The sequence below is a fragment of the Lagopus muta genome, chromosome 6 (assembly GCF_023343835.1).
Source record: "Lagopus muta isolate bLagMut1 chromosome 6, bLagMut1 primary, whole genome shotgun sequence".
NCBI classification, from domain to species: Eukaryota; Metazoa; Chordata; class Aves; order Galliformes; family Phasianidae; genus Lagopus; species Lagopus muta.
Genome location: NC_064438.1, coordinates 42,939,125 through 42,953,368, shown reverse-complemented (window position 1 = coordinate 42,953,368; position 14,244 = coordinate 42,939,125). Strand labels below are relative to the sequence as shown.

At 36.7% G+C, this 14,244-nt stretch overlaps 1 protein-coding gene across 2 annotated transcripts in view; it reads left to right on the top strand.

Annotated features, from left to right (window-relative positions):
- Window positions 1-12,921, top strand: part of PTPN21 (protein tyrosine phosphatase non-receptor type 21) — a 35,579-nt gene extending 22,658 nt beyond the window's left edge. For both annotated transcript variants that reach the window (XM_048949826.1, XM_048949827.1), the window contains 8 exons: window positions 888-972; window positions 3,067-4,529; window positions 6,809-6,946; window positions 9,425-9,646; window positions 10,242-10,370; window positions 10,683-10,917; window positions 11,422-11,582; window positions 12,453-12,921. In XM_048949826.1, coding sequence (XP_048805783.1) covers window positions 888-972; window positions 3,067-4,529; window positions 6,809-6,946; window positions 9,425-9,646; window positions 10,242-10,370; window positions 10,683-10,917; window positions 11,422-11,582; window positions 12,453-12,581 — 2,562 coding nt within the window. In that variant the 3' untranslated portion in view covers window positions 12,582-12,921. The remainder of the gene's footprint in view (window positions 1-887; window positions 973-3,066; window positions 4,530-6,808; window positions 6,947-9,424; window positions 9,647-10,241; window positions 10,371-10,682; window positions 10,918-11,421; window positions 11,583-12,452) is intronic.
- The last annotated feature ends 1,323 nt before the right edge of the window (window positions 12,922-14,244 follow it).

Here is a 14,244-nt window from a genome sequence, read left to right as displayed (position 1 = left end):
GGCAGTACAGGTTGAATCCTCCCACCAGTATTCCATTACGTTTTGTTGCTGAGTGGCAGATAGCAGCAGAGGGGAAATCTGACGGAGTGGTGTATGATGTGGAAGTGTACATGAAATAAAGGTGTGGAATTCCTCCATGTGGAAAAATCTGTGCCCATTGACATTTATTGACTTTTGCTGAACACTGGTGGATACCAGACGGTGGATGTGAGCACAGTGAGATTGTAGGTGGTGCGTTTCTGCAGTGGCAGCAGCAGTAATGTTTCACCTCTGCTGGTGCAGATTTTTCTGAGCACAGCATGCAGGCTCTTGCTCATCACTGGTGTAAATGCATAACAAATGGTGGTGACAATGTTGAAAAATAGTATTTTTCAGCTTAGAACTTGCTCTATCAAATAGCGTTCTTGTGCGATTTGTATCTTTTTTAGTTTCCATTGAAATAAATAAGGAGGCATTGCTTTTGGAACAACCTACATGTTTGCACTTATAAAGATTTAAGTTTACTATGAAACAGATGTTAATTTCCTTCTGAGAAGTAAAATAAGCAGTGAGAAAGATGAAGCTATTATGTGAAAACTGTTTCTGACTTGTTGAAAGGCTGTTATGTAACTTCTGATTAATGGAATTCAAGTGATAGCAGTGAAAAAAAATTTAAAACATTTCCAGTTTGCTTACTCAATCTTAGAGACTATCCTGCATGTCAGATGGCAACATACAGTCTGTGGTTATTTTTTTAATATATAATTCTTTTACGATTTTTCCGAAGGAGAAACTTAATTGCAGATTTAGAGAAATGGTTTAAGACTAAGAGTCTCTGTGTGTGTAATTGTCAAGGACTGTGTACTTAAATAATGAGATCTTTAACTAATGATAAAATTCTTACTTAGCCCAAGCCTCAAGCTTACATGATGCCTCCACCACCTCAGCTGCATTACAATGGTCATTATACTGAACCATATGCATCTTCCCAAGGTGAGTTGTAGCAGATTTGGAAAGTTCCAATGCTTAAATAATTTTAAACAGGGTAGAAAACAGCAAATCTTGTGATTTTTATGAAGTCTTTTTATTTATGAAGTTTAAGGCCACAATACATAACTTTGAAGGTAAAAGCTATAATTGTGTTTATAGTTACTTAGCTAGAGCTAAACATGAAACAGGCTGGTAAAGCAACAGTCACCAATGTGTTTGCTGCTACTCTACATGTATGCTGATGTGAAAAGTGAGATAAGAGGTAGTTATGGTAGACAGATACAGCAACTATTGATTATGATTCCTTGTGTGAATCTGACTGTGTCTTCTGGTTTATGGAACAAGCTGGTGTATTATGGCATTCAGAGATTCTTGTCAACATCAATTTTACTAACTGCAAAGACTAACTAGGTCCCCCAGAAAATTAAAAAAAAAAAAATGGGAAGAAAAGAACAATAATTCTCTTCCTGCATCCCATTTTTAAGCAGTTTCTCTCAGATTTTGCTAGACTGCAGGTTTGGGAATTAAAAAGCTTTGAAACATTTCTTTGGGGAAAAAAGGAAAAAAATAGAATTCTCAAGAAATACACACTCCTAATCTAAGCTGTTTCACTCTGGAGCCATGGCTGTTTTCTCTGCTTTTTTGATGGTTATGCATAGTGTGTTTACTCAACAAAGTTTGTGCCCTACAGAGATTAATCTCATTTTTTGACAATTTGCCTCAGTTTTGACTGTGACCTTTCAGTCTGCAACTCAGCTAGATAAAAAAAGACTCATAATAACTCATTATAAGGAAATGTGCGCATTTTCAACGTAAATAGTTGTATAAGTACTCAAAAGATATATATAGATTCAGAATGTACCTGAATTGTTTGCAGTACAGTGTTGGAATCATTGCTTGATGCAGTGAAGGCTATCAGGCTTCTTAATTCCTACAGTACAGATCCTACTTTTGAACATTTTTTTCACAAACAAAAGAGTTTTTGGTTGTAGGTAATTTCATTAAAATAAGTATGGAAATGGTGAACTTACAGAATCATAGAATGGCCTGAGTTGAAAAAGGACCACAATGATCATCTAATTTGAACCCTCCCTGCTATGTGCAGGGTCACCAACAACCAGACCAGGCTGCCCAGAGCCACATGCAGCCTGGCCTTGAATGCCTTCAGGGATGGAGCATCCATAATCTCCTTGGGCAACCTGTTCCAGTGCATCAGCACCCTCTGTGTGAAAAAACTTCCTCCTAAACCTCCCCTGTCTTAGTTTAAAACCATTCGCTCTTGTCCTAACACTATTCACCCTCGTGAACAGTCATTCCTCCTCATGTTTGTATGCACAATACATAGAATACATACTCTGCATATACAATAATACATAGAACTTGAACTGTTATAACATAAAAATCTAAAAACAATGACTTAGTTGTTTTCTCCTGCAGCTGGGCAAATTGTACAGCCAGTGAAGTAATTGTTAGAGTACTATATGTATATTGTCTATAAACTTCTAGGAAACTTTCTTTACCCATCAGTGGTAATATTAATGTGCAAACATGGTTTGCACATATTAAAAAACATGGTTTTGCACATATTAATGTGCAAAAATGGTTCTTGTTTAAACTGGATCCAAATTTTCTGGATAAATTTAATTTGATTTTTTTTTTTAAAGTGCTTGTTATCCACCTATGTCCTGAGAGTGTTATGAGGAGAGAGTGTTTGTTTTTTCTTGCTATTTAAACTGATCTCATTAGGCTACTGCAAACCTAGGTGTAGATGTTTGTTCCTTCAGTCAGAACTGTTTAAATTTTTATATGGATTTTACTTAATTTAAACTTAGCAAATCTATTGTAAACTGAAGAAAGCCCTTATGAAACAGAGGTAATTGCTTTCCAGTAGGAATTTGCATCATCTATTCTGGTAAATATACCTTAGGTATCTACAACACCAAAAAAGCTGTGTTTTTTCTCTTCCCAATTGAAAACATGACGAAATATGACTGAGATTTTGAAAGTCTGAAACATCAGTTAGCTACATCTTAATAGAGAATATCTTTGTTGTTCAAGGTCTTGAACATAAAGATTGTTCTTAAACTTTACTTTCAGATAACCTCTTTGTGAGCAGTCAGAATGGATACTACTATCACTCTCAGACTAGCTTGGATAGAGCCCCTCATGACTACAGTGGTCGAATCCGCAATGGTAGTGTCTATAGTGCACATAGCACAAACTCCTTGAACAACCCACAACATTACCTGCAGCCGTCCCCCATGTCTTCTAACCCAAGCATTACTGGGAGTGATGTCCTCAGAACTGATTATGTTCCATCACATAGACATAGTGCCCTAATCCCACCATCTTATCGGCCCACACCAGACTATGAAACTGTGATGAGACAACTCAATAGAGGAATGGTACACACAGATAGGCAGAGTCATTCAATGAGAAATCTTAACATCAGCAATACATATGCTTACAGCAGGCCTGACGCCTTGGTTTACAGCCAACCTGAAATACGAGAACATGCCCACTTCACTTCCCCACAATCTAACCATTATCCATTTAACCTGAACTACAGTTTTCATAGCCCATCCCCCTATCCCTATCCTGCTGAGAAACGCCCAGTTGTTGGGGCAGTCAGTGTGCCTGAATTGACAAATGTGCAGCTCCAGGCTCAGGATTATCCAGCACCAAATATAATGAAGACCCAAGTCTATCGACCACCTCCCCCGTATCCATATCCAAGACCTGCAAATAGTACTCCAGACCTTTCTCGACATATCTACATTAGCAGCAGCAACCCAGATCTAATCACGAGGCGAGTTCATCATTCTGTCCAGACATTTCAGGAAGACAGCCTGCCTGTGGCACATTCTCTACAGGAAGTCAGTGAACCTCTAACATCGGCACGCCATGCTCAGCTGCAGAAAAGGAACAGTATTGAAATTGCAGGCTTGACTCCCAGCTTTGAAGGAATAAGAATAAAAGAGAGGACCATGTCAGCATCTGCAGCAGATGTGGCTCTTCCAAGAGTTATTTCGGAAGGGTCACAGCCCAACATTCTGATAGAGAGAACAAAGCAAAAAGAAAATGAGCATGATGAAGGTGTGAACTGTGATCACAAGAAAACCCTTTCAGATGCCACTATGCTGATTCACAGTAGTGAAGAAGAAGAAGAATTTGAAGAAAACAAAGCTAGTACTAGCCTCTCTCCTCTTCCTGAAGATCAAACCCAGCTTTCATCCATTATGGGTGGCTATTCTCATGATTCTGTACTCAACTACCCCTATAGCTCAGTTGCTTCATCTACTGGCCCTTTGCATATTCTTGAGCCTAAATTACATATTTCAGAAACGGAAAAGAGAATGAAAGATGTAAGTCCAGCTCATTTACTAGTAGAAAACCAAGTACAGAGAAGAGGGGAAGGACTGCTTACTCCATCTATGTCAGAATCTGACCTTACAACATCAGGGAGATACAGAGTAAGGAAGGATTCAGTAAAGAAGAGACCTGTGTCCGATCTTTTGTCTGGGAAGAAGAATATTGTGGAAGGCCTTCCCCCACTAGGTGTAAGTGGATATTATTTCTTGTTTTATGTTGTTTCAGGATGTTCTGTGGCCAGAGTTATGTGGGGTTTCTAAGTGTTTTTGTTTGTTTGTTTTTAAATCAACCTATGTTTTTAAAGCATATGAATTGAAAGTTACTTTAAGCTTTATCTTTATTCTTCTATTTTTTTCTCATTAACTTTGTTTACTTACGCTCTCTGCTGTGTCTGAGCTTTGTTTGTGTAGTCCTCCCACACAAATCCAACTCTGCAGCCTTCATCCATCTGACATAGCTAACCTAGTTAGCAACTAGTTTTTAGTTCTAGATCCCAAATTCTAGCCTCCCTATCCTTATCTGGAATAGAACCAGATGTGTCTGTTCCACTATCAACTTTCTAATATTAGAACGTCCCTCACTGAAAAATCAGATATAGCTGAGTTTAACTTTTTAATTCCTTTATCTTCTTATTCTGACCTAGGATGATAATCTGACGCATCAGGCAATAAATTCTTTGCTTGTGTTCTCTTCTTTTCTTTCCTCCATACCTTCCTCTTTTCATATCCTTCCCCTTTTGCCTTGCCTTCCAGCTGTTTTTATCTCACTGAAGTTATTTCTTTTCTTTCTGTGCCCCTTTCTCCTATTCCAATCTTAAAAGCCATAAAAAGAAATCAATTGAACAACTGCGATTTTCCCATTTCCTACAATCCCCTCTTCATAGAAGCATCGAAGTCTGCTCGGGACTGTATGATTTCACTTGCACTCTTTATTGCTCACTGTGTTTGGTTTTATTAGTTCCTGGCATATTTCACATGCTAATGGAGGAATACATTTTTATAATTTTTTTTTGCTTTTTTTTCCCCATTGATTCCTGCTAACTTTGCCTCCCTGAGTTTGTGTCAAATAGTTTTCTGCACAAACTGGTCTGCAGTGGAAGTGCTGTACAACTTCTGCTGCTGTGCAGTAACAGTTACAGCTGATACTACAAAAGCTAACCTGAAGTAAACTATGTATTTAAATTATTGCTGTGCGCTCAACTTTTTATGTGGGACTTCTTACATGTAGAACTGAACACAATTAACTTGTATAAATTTCAATTTATTTAAAAATTGTTTTCCTAAATTTCCTGCCTTATATGTTAGGTGGGTATAGAAAAGAGGTGACAGCTTTCTCTTTATATTCACATTTAGAAAGGCTCCCTTTGTATTTTTTTTCTTTGAAAGACATGTTTTCAGATGTTGATGGGTCTACCAAAATCATACATTGCCTTTTCTTTGTGATAGCCAAGTAAATATTTAAATCAACTTTTTGAAATGAAGTTGATATTAAAACGTATTTGCTGAGCACTTCCAGTGAAATACTTTCTAGGTTAGTAATATTTAAGATTTCTATTGCAGAATAGAGAATTGTGGTTTGTAATCATTATTAAGATGAACTGCCTTGAAACAAAAGCTGCCCCTGCAACTCCTTTTGCATTTTGCTTTTTCACTTTCCAATTACGTTCTACTGCTGTGTTTATGTTCACTTTTAAAAACAGTCTCAACCTTTTAACGTTGTCATCTTATTCTAGCTTTTGGAAACATTGAAACCATTCAAGCAGAATATTTGCTCATATTTTCAGTGTAGTGTTTTTTTTTTGTTTTGTTTTTTAAAGAGCTAAACTGAGCAACCGAAGGAATGGTAGTTTTCTCACTTATGCTTTCTAAAAGAATACTTTGAATTTATCCTTACATTGGAATCTCCTGTTGATATTTCTCTCAAATAAGATTCATAGTCTAGTTCAGGACTCGGATCTGCCTGTTCTTCTGTGTTCATATTTTGTATGTCCATTTTATTGCAGAAGTAGGCAAACATTTTATTATATCTAAATAACTTATAATCTCATTGTTATGATCATCTGTAGAGAAGTGTCTGAAAATTGTCTAGCAAAAGTTTATTTTTATTTATGTATTTATTGGTTGGATAGTGCTTGGATAGTGATTCCAGTTCTGTCCAAGGTTATTTATCCAGTGTAGCTGCCTCACAACCTCAGTTGTGAGCTTTGTAGGAAACAGTATTTGTCATTCTTGTGCAGTTTCATTAACCTGTCTGGAATGAAGACAGACTTGTGTTGTGTCCTTGGAGGAATGTTGTCCCACCACTCTAATCTCACTGCAGTGCTTATCAAGAAAAAAAAAAAAAAGTCAGAGCTGTTTGCAGAAGGGGTCAAAGAAGTATCCTTTGCTAAACTGAACCCCTCTGGATTGTGCTTTGTAACTTCATCTGCTTTTTAAAAATATTTGTAAATTTTAGCTTTTCTTTTCAGGGCATGAAAAAGAATAAAACTGATGCAAAAAAAATAGGGCCTCTAAAACTTGCTGCCCTAAATGGACTAACTTTGGCTAGAATGCCTCTGCCAGATGAGGGGAAAGAGGAATCAACAAGAGCAACAAATGATGAACGGGTATGGTGAATTTTTTAATCTCTGATTTGTCATTTACGTGAGTGGTTTTTCAAAATCCATTGCATATGAATGGTGCTTTGTGTCAACTTCAAAGTGCTTCTGATTCAGAGCAACTCAAACGCTGAGAGCACAAACAAAATGAAGAGTGAGACTTTGATTGTGAAGTCATTGCTAGAAGTATTAGGTGTAACTCGAGTTTTTCTTTAAGGTGTAAGATGATGGTGATTCTACCCAAGTCTTACCCTTTGAACACATGAAATCAATTAGTATCTTCTGATACATTTTTATGCCTAGTCTTTCTGTTTTCTCTCTAATTTTTTGGTCACTTCCCGTAGTGAAAACAGATTAAACTTAAAATTCTGAACTTGAACTTGATTGTAATGATTAGTAATGTATGTAATTTTTACAGTAAATTGTGTAGTCAAATTACATCCCTAAGAAGCTTGTGGAGATTGTATTCATGTTTTCCTCACATGGATTCCTGAAACTATAGATGCTGAAATTTTATTTGCTGAAATTTTAAAACCACAGAACAACAGGTTTTAGAACTGAGGATCATTCTTTGAGAAAGTAAGACTTCATCTACTTGTACCAGGGTAACCAGCATACAGACGTACTTCAGCCTGCCTTGTGTATTGTTACATAAGTGCAGGAAAGTATGATATATAGTCAATCAACAGTCTGTGAAATGCTATTTGCAACAGTACTGTTATCACACATTTGATCAGGGAGCAACTACATTCACCAGGATCTGTGGTGATTATTGTATGTACTCTGACTATTGGTCTCTTTGGAATCTAATGATGGTTGGACATCCTCAGCTGCAGAACACTATCTGCCTTCATTTGTTTACAATCACTGAACAGGATTAGAACCTGAAGGGGCAGTCACATTCTGACTAGTAGTAGTTTTAAGGAACAGGCCAAGAAGATTAGTTGCAAGTTACACAGTAGAAATTTGGTCTTGTAGTTTGAGGGCTTGAATTGAGATTTATAGGAGAGAAATTCGACTGTGAGATTCAGCTGTGCTGTGCTGAAATGGCTTTTTGAATTATATGCAATTGTTGAAGATAGTAGGGGAGGTCAAAAGTTGACATCACATTATTAAAGTACACGTCTACATTTAGTACCTATGTTGGTTATTTCCTCTTATTTATAGATATCCTCTCTTCTCGGGTTAATGTTAATTTACTTCAGGCAAATCACCACCCAGCTAGTTTTGCCCGAAGTGTTGAGGGAGAAGAAGAAACTGTAAAGTCAAGTTATGAGGAAGATGTAAATCTCTACATGTTCTCTTCAGGTAGTCATGTAGAGGAAGAATAGTTATCATAAAATTGGAATGACTGAAGAAGCAGTACAAATCAAATATGTGACATAAAAAAAAGTCCAGATTGCAGATATTTTTAGAAGACAAAGGAAGACTTTATAGTTGATGCAGTGCCTGTTTTATTGCTCAGCTAAGTGTTACTATCAGATTAAATTAGAAAACTTGACCTAGCAATATTAAAGGAGTTTAGACAGTTAACGTACTGATGTGTAAATTGCATATGAAGGAGGTCTTACATCATCCTCTGCAGCATTTGGCATTGAAGTTATTTGATACAAGATACTTTTCTGATCTGATACTACAGAGCAGTTGCTGAAAGAGGCTGGGGACATGTGACATAGATGAAATATTCTGGCTGAAATCTTACATATTTGTCCTCTAATTATTGTTGGCAAAGAGATGCTGAAATTCCAGAAGTGTCTTATGATTTAGAAAGAACTTGGTTTTGAAAGTATAAATCTTTCAGTGGGCTAATTTAATAAATCAGATTGAATTGTACTACAGAAAAAAAATCCTTGTTTGATGCCGAAGTTACAGGAGGTTGTAAGAGGACTTTACTGCTGTCTTCAATGTTTAATGTTTTCAGTCTAAGTAAATGTGGAATTATGAGGGGGAAAGATAAACTCATTTACTGAGGCATTTTGCTTTAAATCTGTGGAGTTTTTCTTGACTTAAGTGACAATTTTGACTTTTTTGGGGGGGGGGAGGTGGGGTGGAGGGAAGGGATGAGGGCAACACAGTTAAATGAGATTTTAAAAATGATCTAACCAATGTGCTTTGTCAAGAAGAATGAAAAATGAGTGTGTCTCATTTAAAAATACTCAGAGAAGTTTGTAGTGCAGCATAATTACTGGGTTTAACCAAGTGTTTATTTTCCCAACTAAGTTGCCTTTAGAGAAGCTAAAAAGCAGTTTTTGTTATTCACCAGTGTTATCCACCAATTTCGTGAATTATAACAAGATTTTTTTAGGCACTTCTCATTTGAACAAAAGTCCTTTTGGTTAGAATTGCTTCTAATTTGTTCTGGTACGTTTGTAAAAATAATATTAGTTTGGAAAATGTAACAGAATTGTACAGAAGGGGAATTCCATATTAAAATAGACTCATTTTAGAGTGTGGCTTCATATGGTTATCTTTTTTTCTCTCTGTTAGTGTAAAGTTCTGGAACAACGATTAGAGCAGGGGATGGTATTTACTGAATATGAGCGCATTCAGAAGAAAAAGCTTATAGATGGTGAGTGCTCAATAGCTCGGCTTCCTGAAAATGCTGAGAGAAACCGGTTCCAGGACGTCCTCCCTTATGATGATACCAGAGTAGAACTAGTCCCAACCAAAGAAAATAACACGGGTTACATCAATGCGTCTCATATCAAGGTGAGAGAAATGATGATGGAGGAATGTTTTCCTCCCTCCCTCTATACTTGTTTTTGTGGGAAAGATGAAAATTGTTTATCCCCACTGTCTGGAAGAATAGTAGAGGGTTAATTATTGGAAAGGTCTTTGTATTCACTTCTATGTTGAAGAGGTCTTCTATATTGATCGTCTCTCTCCTATCTCTTCCACGTCTCTCCTGATTGATACCAACAGAAGATATGTCCATTCTTCCATAGTTATGAAGGCAGATAGCTTTTAAATGAATTGGGATTCCTTGCAATGATTAAAACATTTTTTTTCAAGTCCAGTGACAATAATTATTTCCTCATTTTCTGTACCTTCAGGCTAGATCCACAACAGGCAGTAGTCTGGGTCCTTGCTTAAGTTTCCTTTAATGGTTAAAGGAACAAATGAAGATAGAAGGAATTCTGCTCTTCCATAATATTCTGATGCCCTAAACTAAAGAGGCAGATATAAATCAGAGTGCCTATTTCTGAACTGTTGCTATCTTTTTGAGTTTGTGGATCTTAAAGTGGCTAAGAGAATGAGGAAAAGATTTTAAATAATTAGTAATCTAATCTGTTTCTTTTTACAGATCTCTGTTGGTGGCATAGAGTGGGATTACATCGCTACACAGGGCCCTTTGCAGAATACCTGTCAGGATTTTTGGCAGATGATCTGGGAACAAGGGATTGCCATCATAGCTATGGTGACAGCAGAGGAAGTAAGTATAAACCAGGTCAGATCTACCCCTGAACTTCATGCAGTTTTGTTCTGATTTGTTAAAAGAAGGGGCTCTTTGCTTCAACAAGCAGACCAGTCAAAGATAATTCTCTGATGACCCCTCTGTATTGCTTTCCTTGGCAATTTAGAAAAATCTGAATTTGCAAGCTCTTTCCCATGGAAGACTGGTTTATTTAGTGAAAAAACAAAACATTGTAGTAGCACTTAATAGAAGAGAAATACAATTGTTACAAGAACACTAGTTGTTATAAGTGTCTTCGCATCTCTTTTAAGCGAATGTTTTACTCTTAAGGAAAGTGGGAGAGAAAAAAGCTTCAGATACTGGCCACGTCTTGGCTCAAGACACAACACTGTAACATATGGAAGATTTAAGATAACCACACGATTCCGTACTGACTCAGGCTGCTATGCAACTACGGGACTGAAGATTAAACATCTTCTCACAGGACAGGAGAGAACAGTTTGGCATTTGCAGTATACTGACTGGCCAGAACATGGCTGTCCAGAGGATTTAAAGGGATTTCTCTGTAAGTTTCTTTTTATTTATTTATTTATTTTTTTAAATCACCTAAGATGTCTGCTAAGCAGGAATTAACTTGTGAAATTATACCAAGCATGCTACTGCAAAAGATATATTTGATCCAGTAAGAGATGTTGAATTATATTTCTGGCAGGAATATTTCTGCCATTTTGTTAAAGTGACCATTTAAGTGAAAACCCAGATATATAATTTAGTAAGAAGTCATATAGGTTAAAGCATAACTATAGCAAGTATGACACATTTGAATATGTGCCAATAAGCTGGTTTTAGTGGGGAACAGAGGAACAAGGAAAACTTTACAGAAGTTGGATGATTTTTGTAGATCTGTATTGCTCTGGTTGGTTTATGACTTACGATTTATGTGATATGTGATTTTTCTGTGGGATGTCATTTGCTAAATTACTACTTCTGATGGTCGTTCAGTCTAACAACATTGCTTGTGTAACTTTATCTCCTGAACTTATTATTCTCATTTTGTTCAACTTAATAGCATACTTGGAAGAGATACAGTCAGTGCGGCGCCATACAAACAGCACTGCAGACCCTAAAAACTCTAATCCTCCTGTGCTGGTGCATTGCAGTGCAGGTGTGGGACGAACAGGAGTGGTCATATTGTCAGAGATCATGATAGCTTGCTTGGAACACAATGAGGTGATCTATTTTTCTTTCTAATTTTTGATAGTGTTAGGTAGTAAAGAGTAAATAACCTGTTTAATAAATATTATTGCTGTTCATCTGATCTTTCCCAAGGAATGGCCTTTGGAAAAGTCTTTACAATTATGGTTGAAAGTGCTTTTGGCAATTTAATAGAAGTTAATAATTTTCTAGTTTCCCACTTACACACTGGGTATTGGAATGCACAGTTGGATTCTTGACTGTGTAGGATGTTGAGTCACTCAGTGGAACAAGGTACGCCCTGGGCTACTAGGCATGTTTCAGGATTTTGCCCTGACTTTAACACTTTTACTTCATGCCTTAGTTTTAATAGTTAATATTAAAGAAAATCTTTTGTAGCTGGTCTCTGTGCTTTTTATTTAACATTTTTATTCCTAAGTGTAGTAGTACTTGTAGTATGGGTCTCAGCAGAGGACAAAGTGGTAGCTTAATTAGTGAAACCTAGTCTTGTCATCCTTTATCCAGAATTATAAATATAATTGTATTAGTACAATTATAAAGTATTTAACAATAACATTATGTTCAATCTGAGACTCAACAAAGTGATTGTTTCATCTGTTTATTTGTCCTAATACTGTGACAAAGTTTTGCAGCCAACAGATTTTTGAGGATCCACATATCCCAGAAATAGATAAATATTTCACAGGTGAGGAAGTTGAGGTGGGCACACGGTCAGTGGTACAGTGAAGTCTGTAGTGAAGGTATGGGCAATGCATTGTCAGAGGTGAAATTAGAGCAGTTCATTCAGTCCCCAGATCACTGGTACTGTGCTGAATCTCCTGCTGAGAAAGTACCAGTGACTCTCCTTGCTCAGTTGTAATGGCTTCTTTTTTTTTTCCCCTCCAGATGCTGGACATCCCACGAGTGCTGGACATGTTGAGGCATCAGAGAATGATGATGGTGCAGACTCTTTCTCAGTACACTTTCGTCTATGGAGTTCTCATTCAGTTTCTCAAAAGTTCTAGACTTATATAATCCCTGCCAATTCCTAAGGGACACTGCAAGAGTTTACAGAAAGAAAGCTACAATTGTCCAGGCAGACCTGCTTTCACTTTTTTTTTCTTTCTTCATATGATGAATCACGCAGTTAACTTTTAGGGCTGGTATGTGGCTGTTAGATACAAGTCAGTGTAGCAGTACTAGCAAAGCAGGATCTTCACTGGACTAAATTCTTCCTATGTTCAGCTGGAGCCAAATTAGGGAATGATTTTACTTGTACTGGTCTTTAGTACTTGTACACATTTTTTTAGGGTTGTTGGGAAAATAAATTTCTAACGGAATGGAAATACATGGCACAATTTACTAACTTTTTTTTTTAACATTATAATGAACTGTGCAAAAGCTAAAATTTGTCAGTGCACATGGGGAGAGAAAACTGCTTCTTGGGGATGTCAAGGTCTTACACACAGTTTCTGCTTTCAATTTTATATTTAGACAAAAAAAAACATCTATATTTTTTTTAAATGAAGTTTTGGTTTCCTCTGGTTTACTTAGCAGAACTAGCAGCTCTCAGATACTTTAAGTTGTTGCTTTACGGGCAGTTATTTTTCTATTCAGCTTTTTTTTTTTTTTTTTTTAACTTTCAAAAAAAAAGAACCCACCCAACTTTTAAAACACTAATGTTTTTAGAGAAGATTATCTATGCTTGAACTAATTTCTTAAAAATTGTGCTTACAGTTCTAGTGTAATAGGTAGTAACAGAGTGCTGTGTAATAGAACGACAAGTGAAAGATGATGTTAACTGTTGATAATTTCCATTTGAGTGGAGGCATGTTTGCCTATTGACTTGTAGACTACAGGCAGGGAAAAAATAATATAATTATCTACAGAGTTCTTGGTAATAAACAAATGAGAGAAAGTACATATTCAGTATTATCCAAAAATTTAGAGGACAGTTTGATTTTACTGGCTGAAATCAAAGTGGATGCAAATATTTTAAGCACTTTTTTGCTCTGTTATTTATGTAGTTAAACATAGAAACTATAATCATATATTGTTTCATATGGTAATATGCTGTTACTAACCTATTATTTGAGGAAGAGCCTTTAAAGTTGATGAAGTGAGAGAAGCAAAATTGGAGTAAGAAGGTGCGTAGTGGTGAAGAGGAAATAGTGGAGATGTGGCAGCTATGATTGCTAGTTTATGCATGGCAAAGATGACCATTAAAAATATTTATATTTCCAGTCAGAAAAACCTTTGAAGCACCGGAATTTTCTCTAGAATCCTTCAGATTATTTTGTCAGCAGTAGAACAGATTTTGCTAATGCTGTGCAGCATTGCAATGAAGGATGTTCACAGGAGCCATTTGAGAATGCCTGCAGAACATAAGAACGCTAAGAGGTAACACTGGAGATGTAGGTATTTTAGTAACTGCGTAGGTTGCAGAGTAAATGGTTGTGGCATAGATGTGAAGATGTCCTACCTCTGGTAGGTTCTGTCTTGTCCCTGAATAGCATGGGTCTGGTCTGTTGACAGTATCCTGAATAGTTCTGTGTCTGTGTTTTTAAAATGAGGACGGTGTGGTTTTGCCTACTTTTGGAGAGTTTTGACCCTATACCAAAGTGAGCTAACTTGTTTGTAGACATCTAGTGTAATTTCCAACAAAAAAAACTATGGTAGACAAGTGTGCAGGTACATC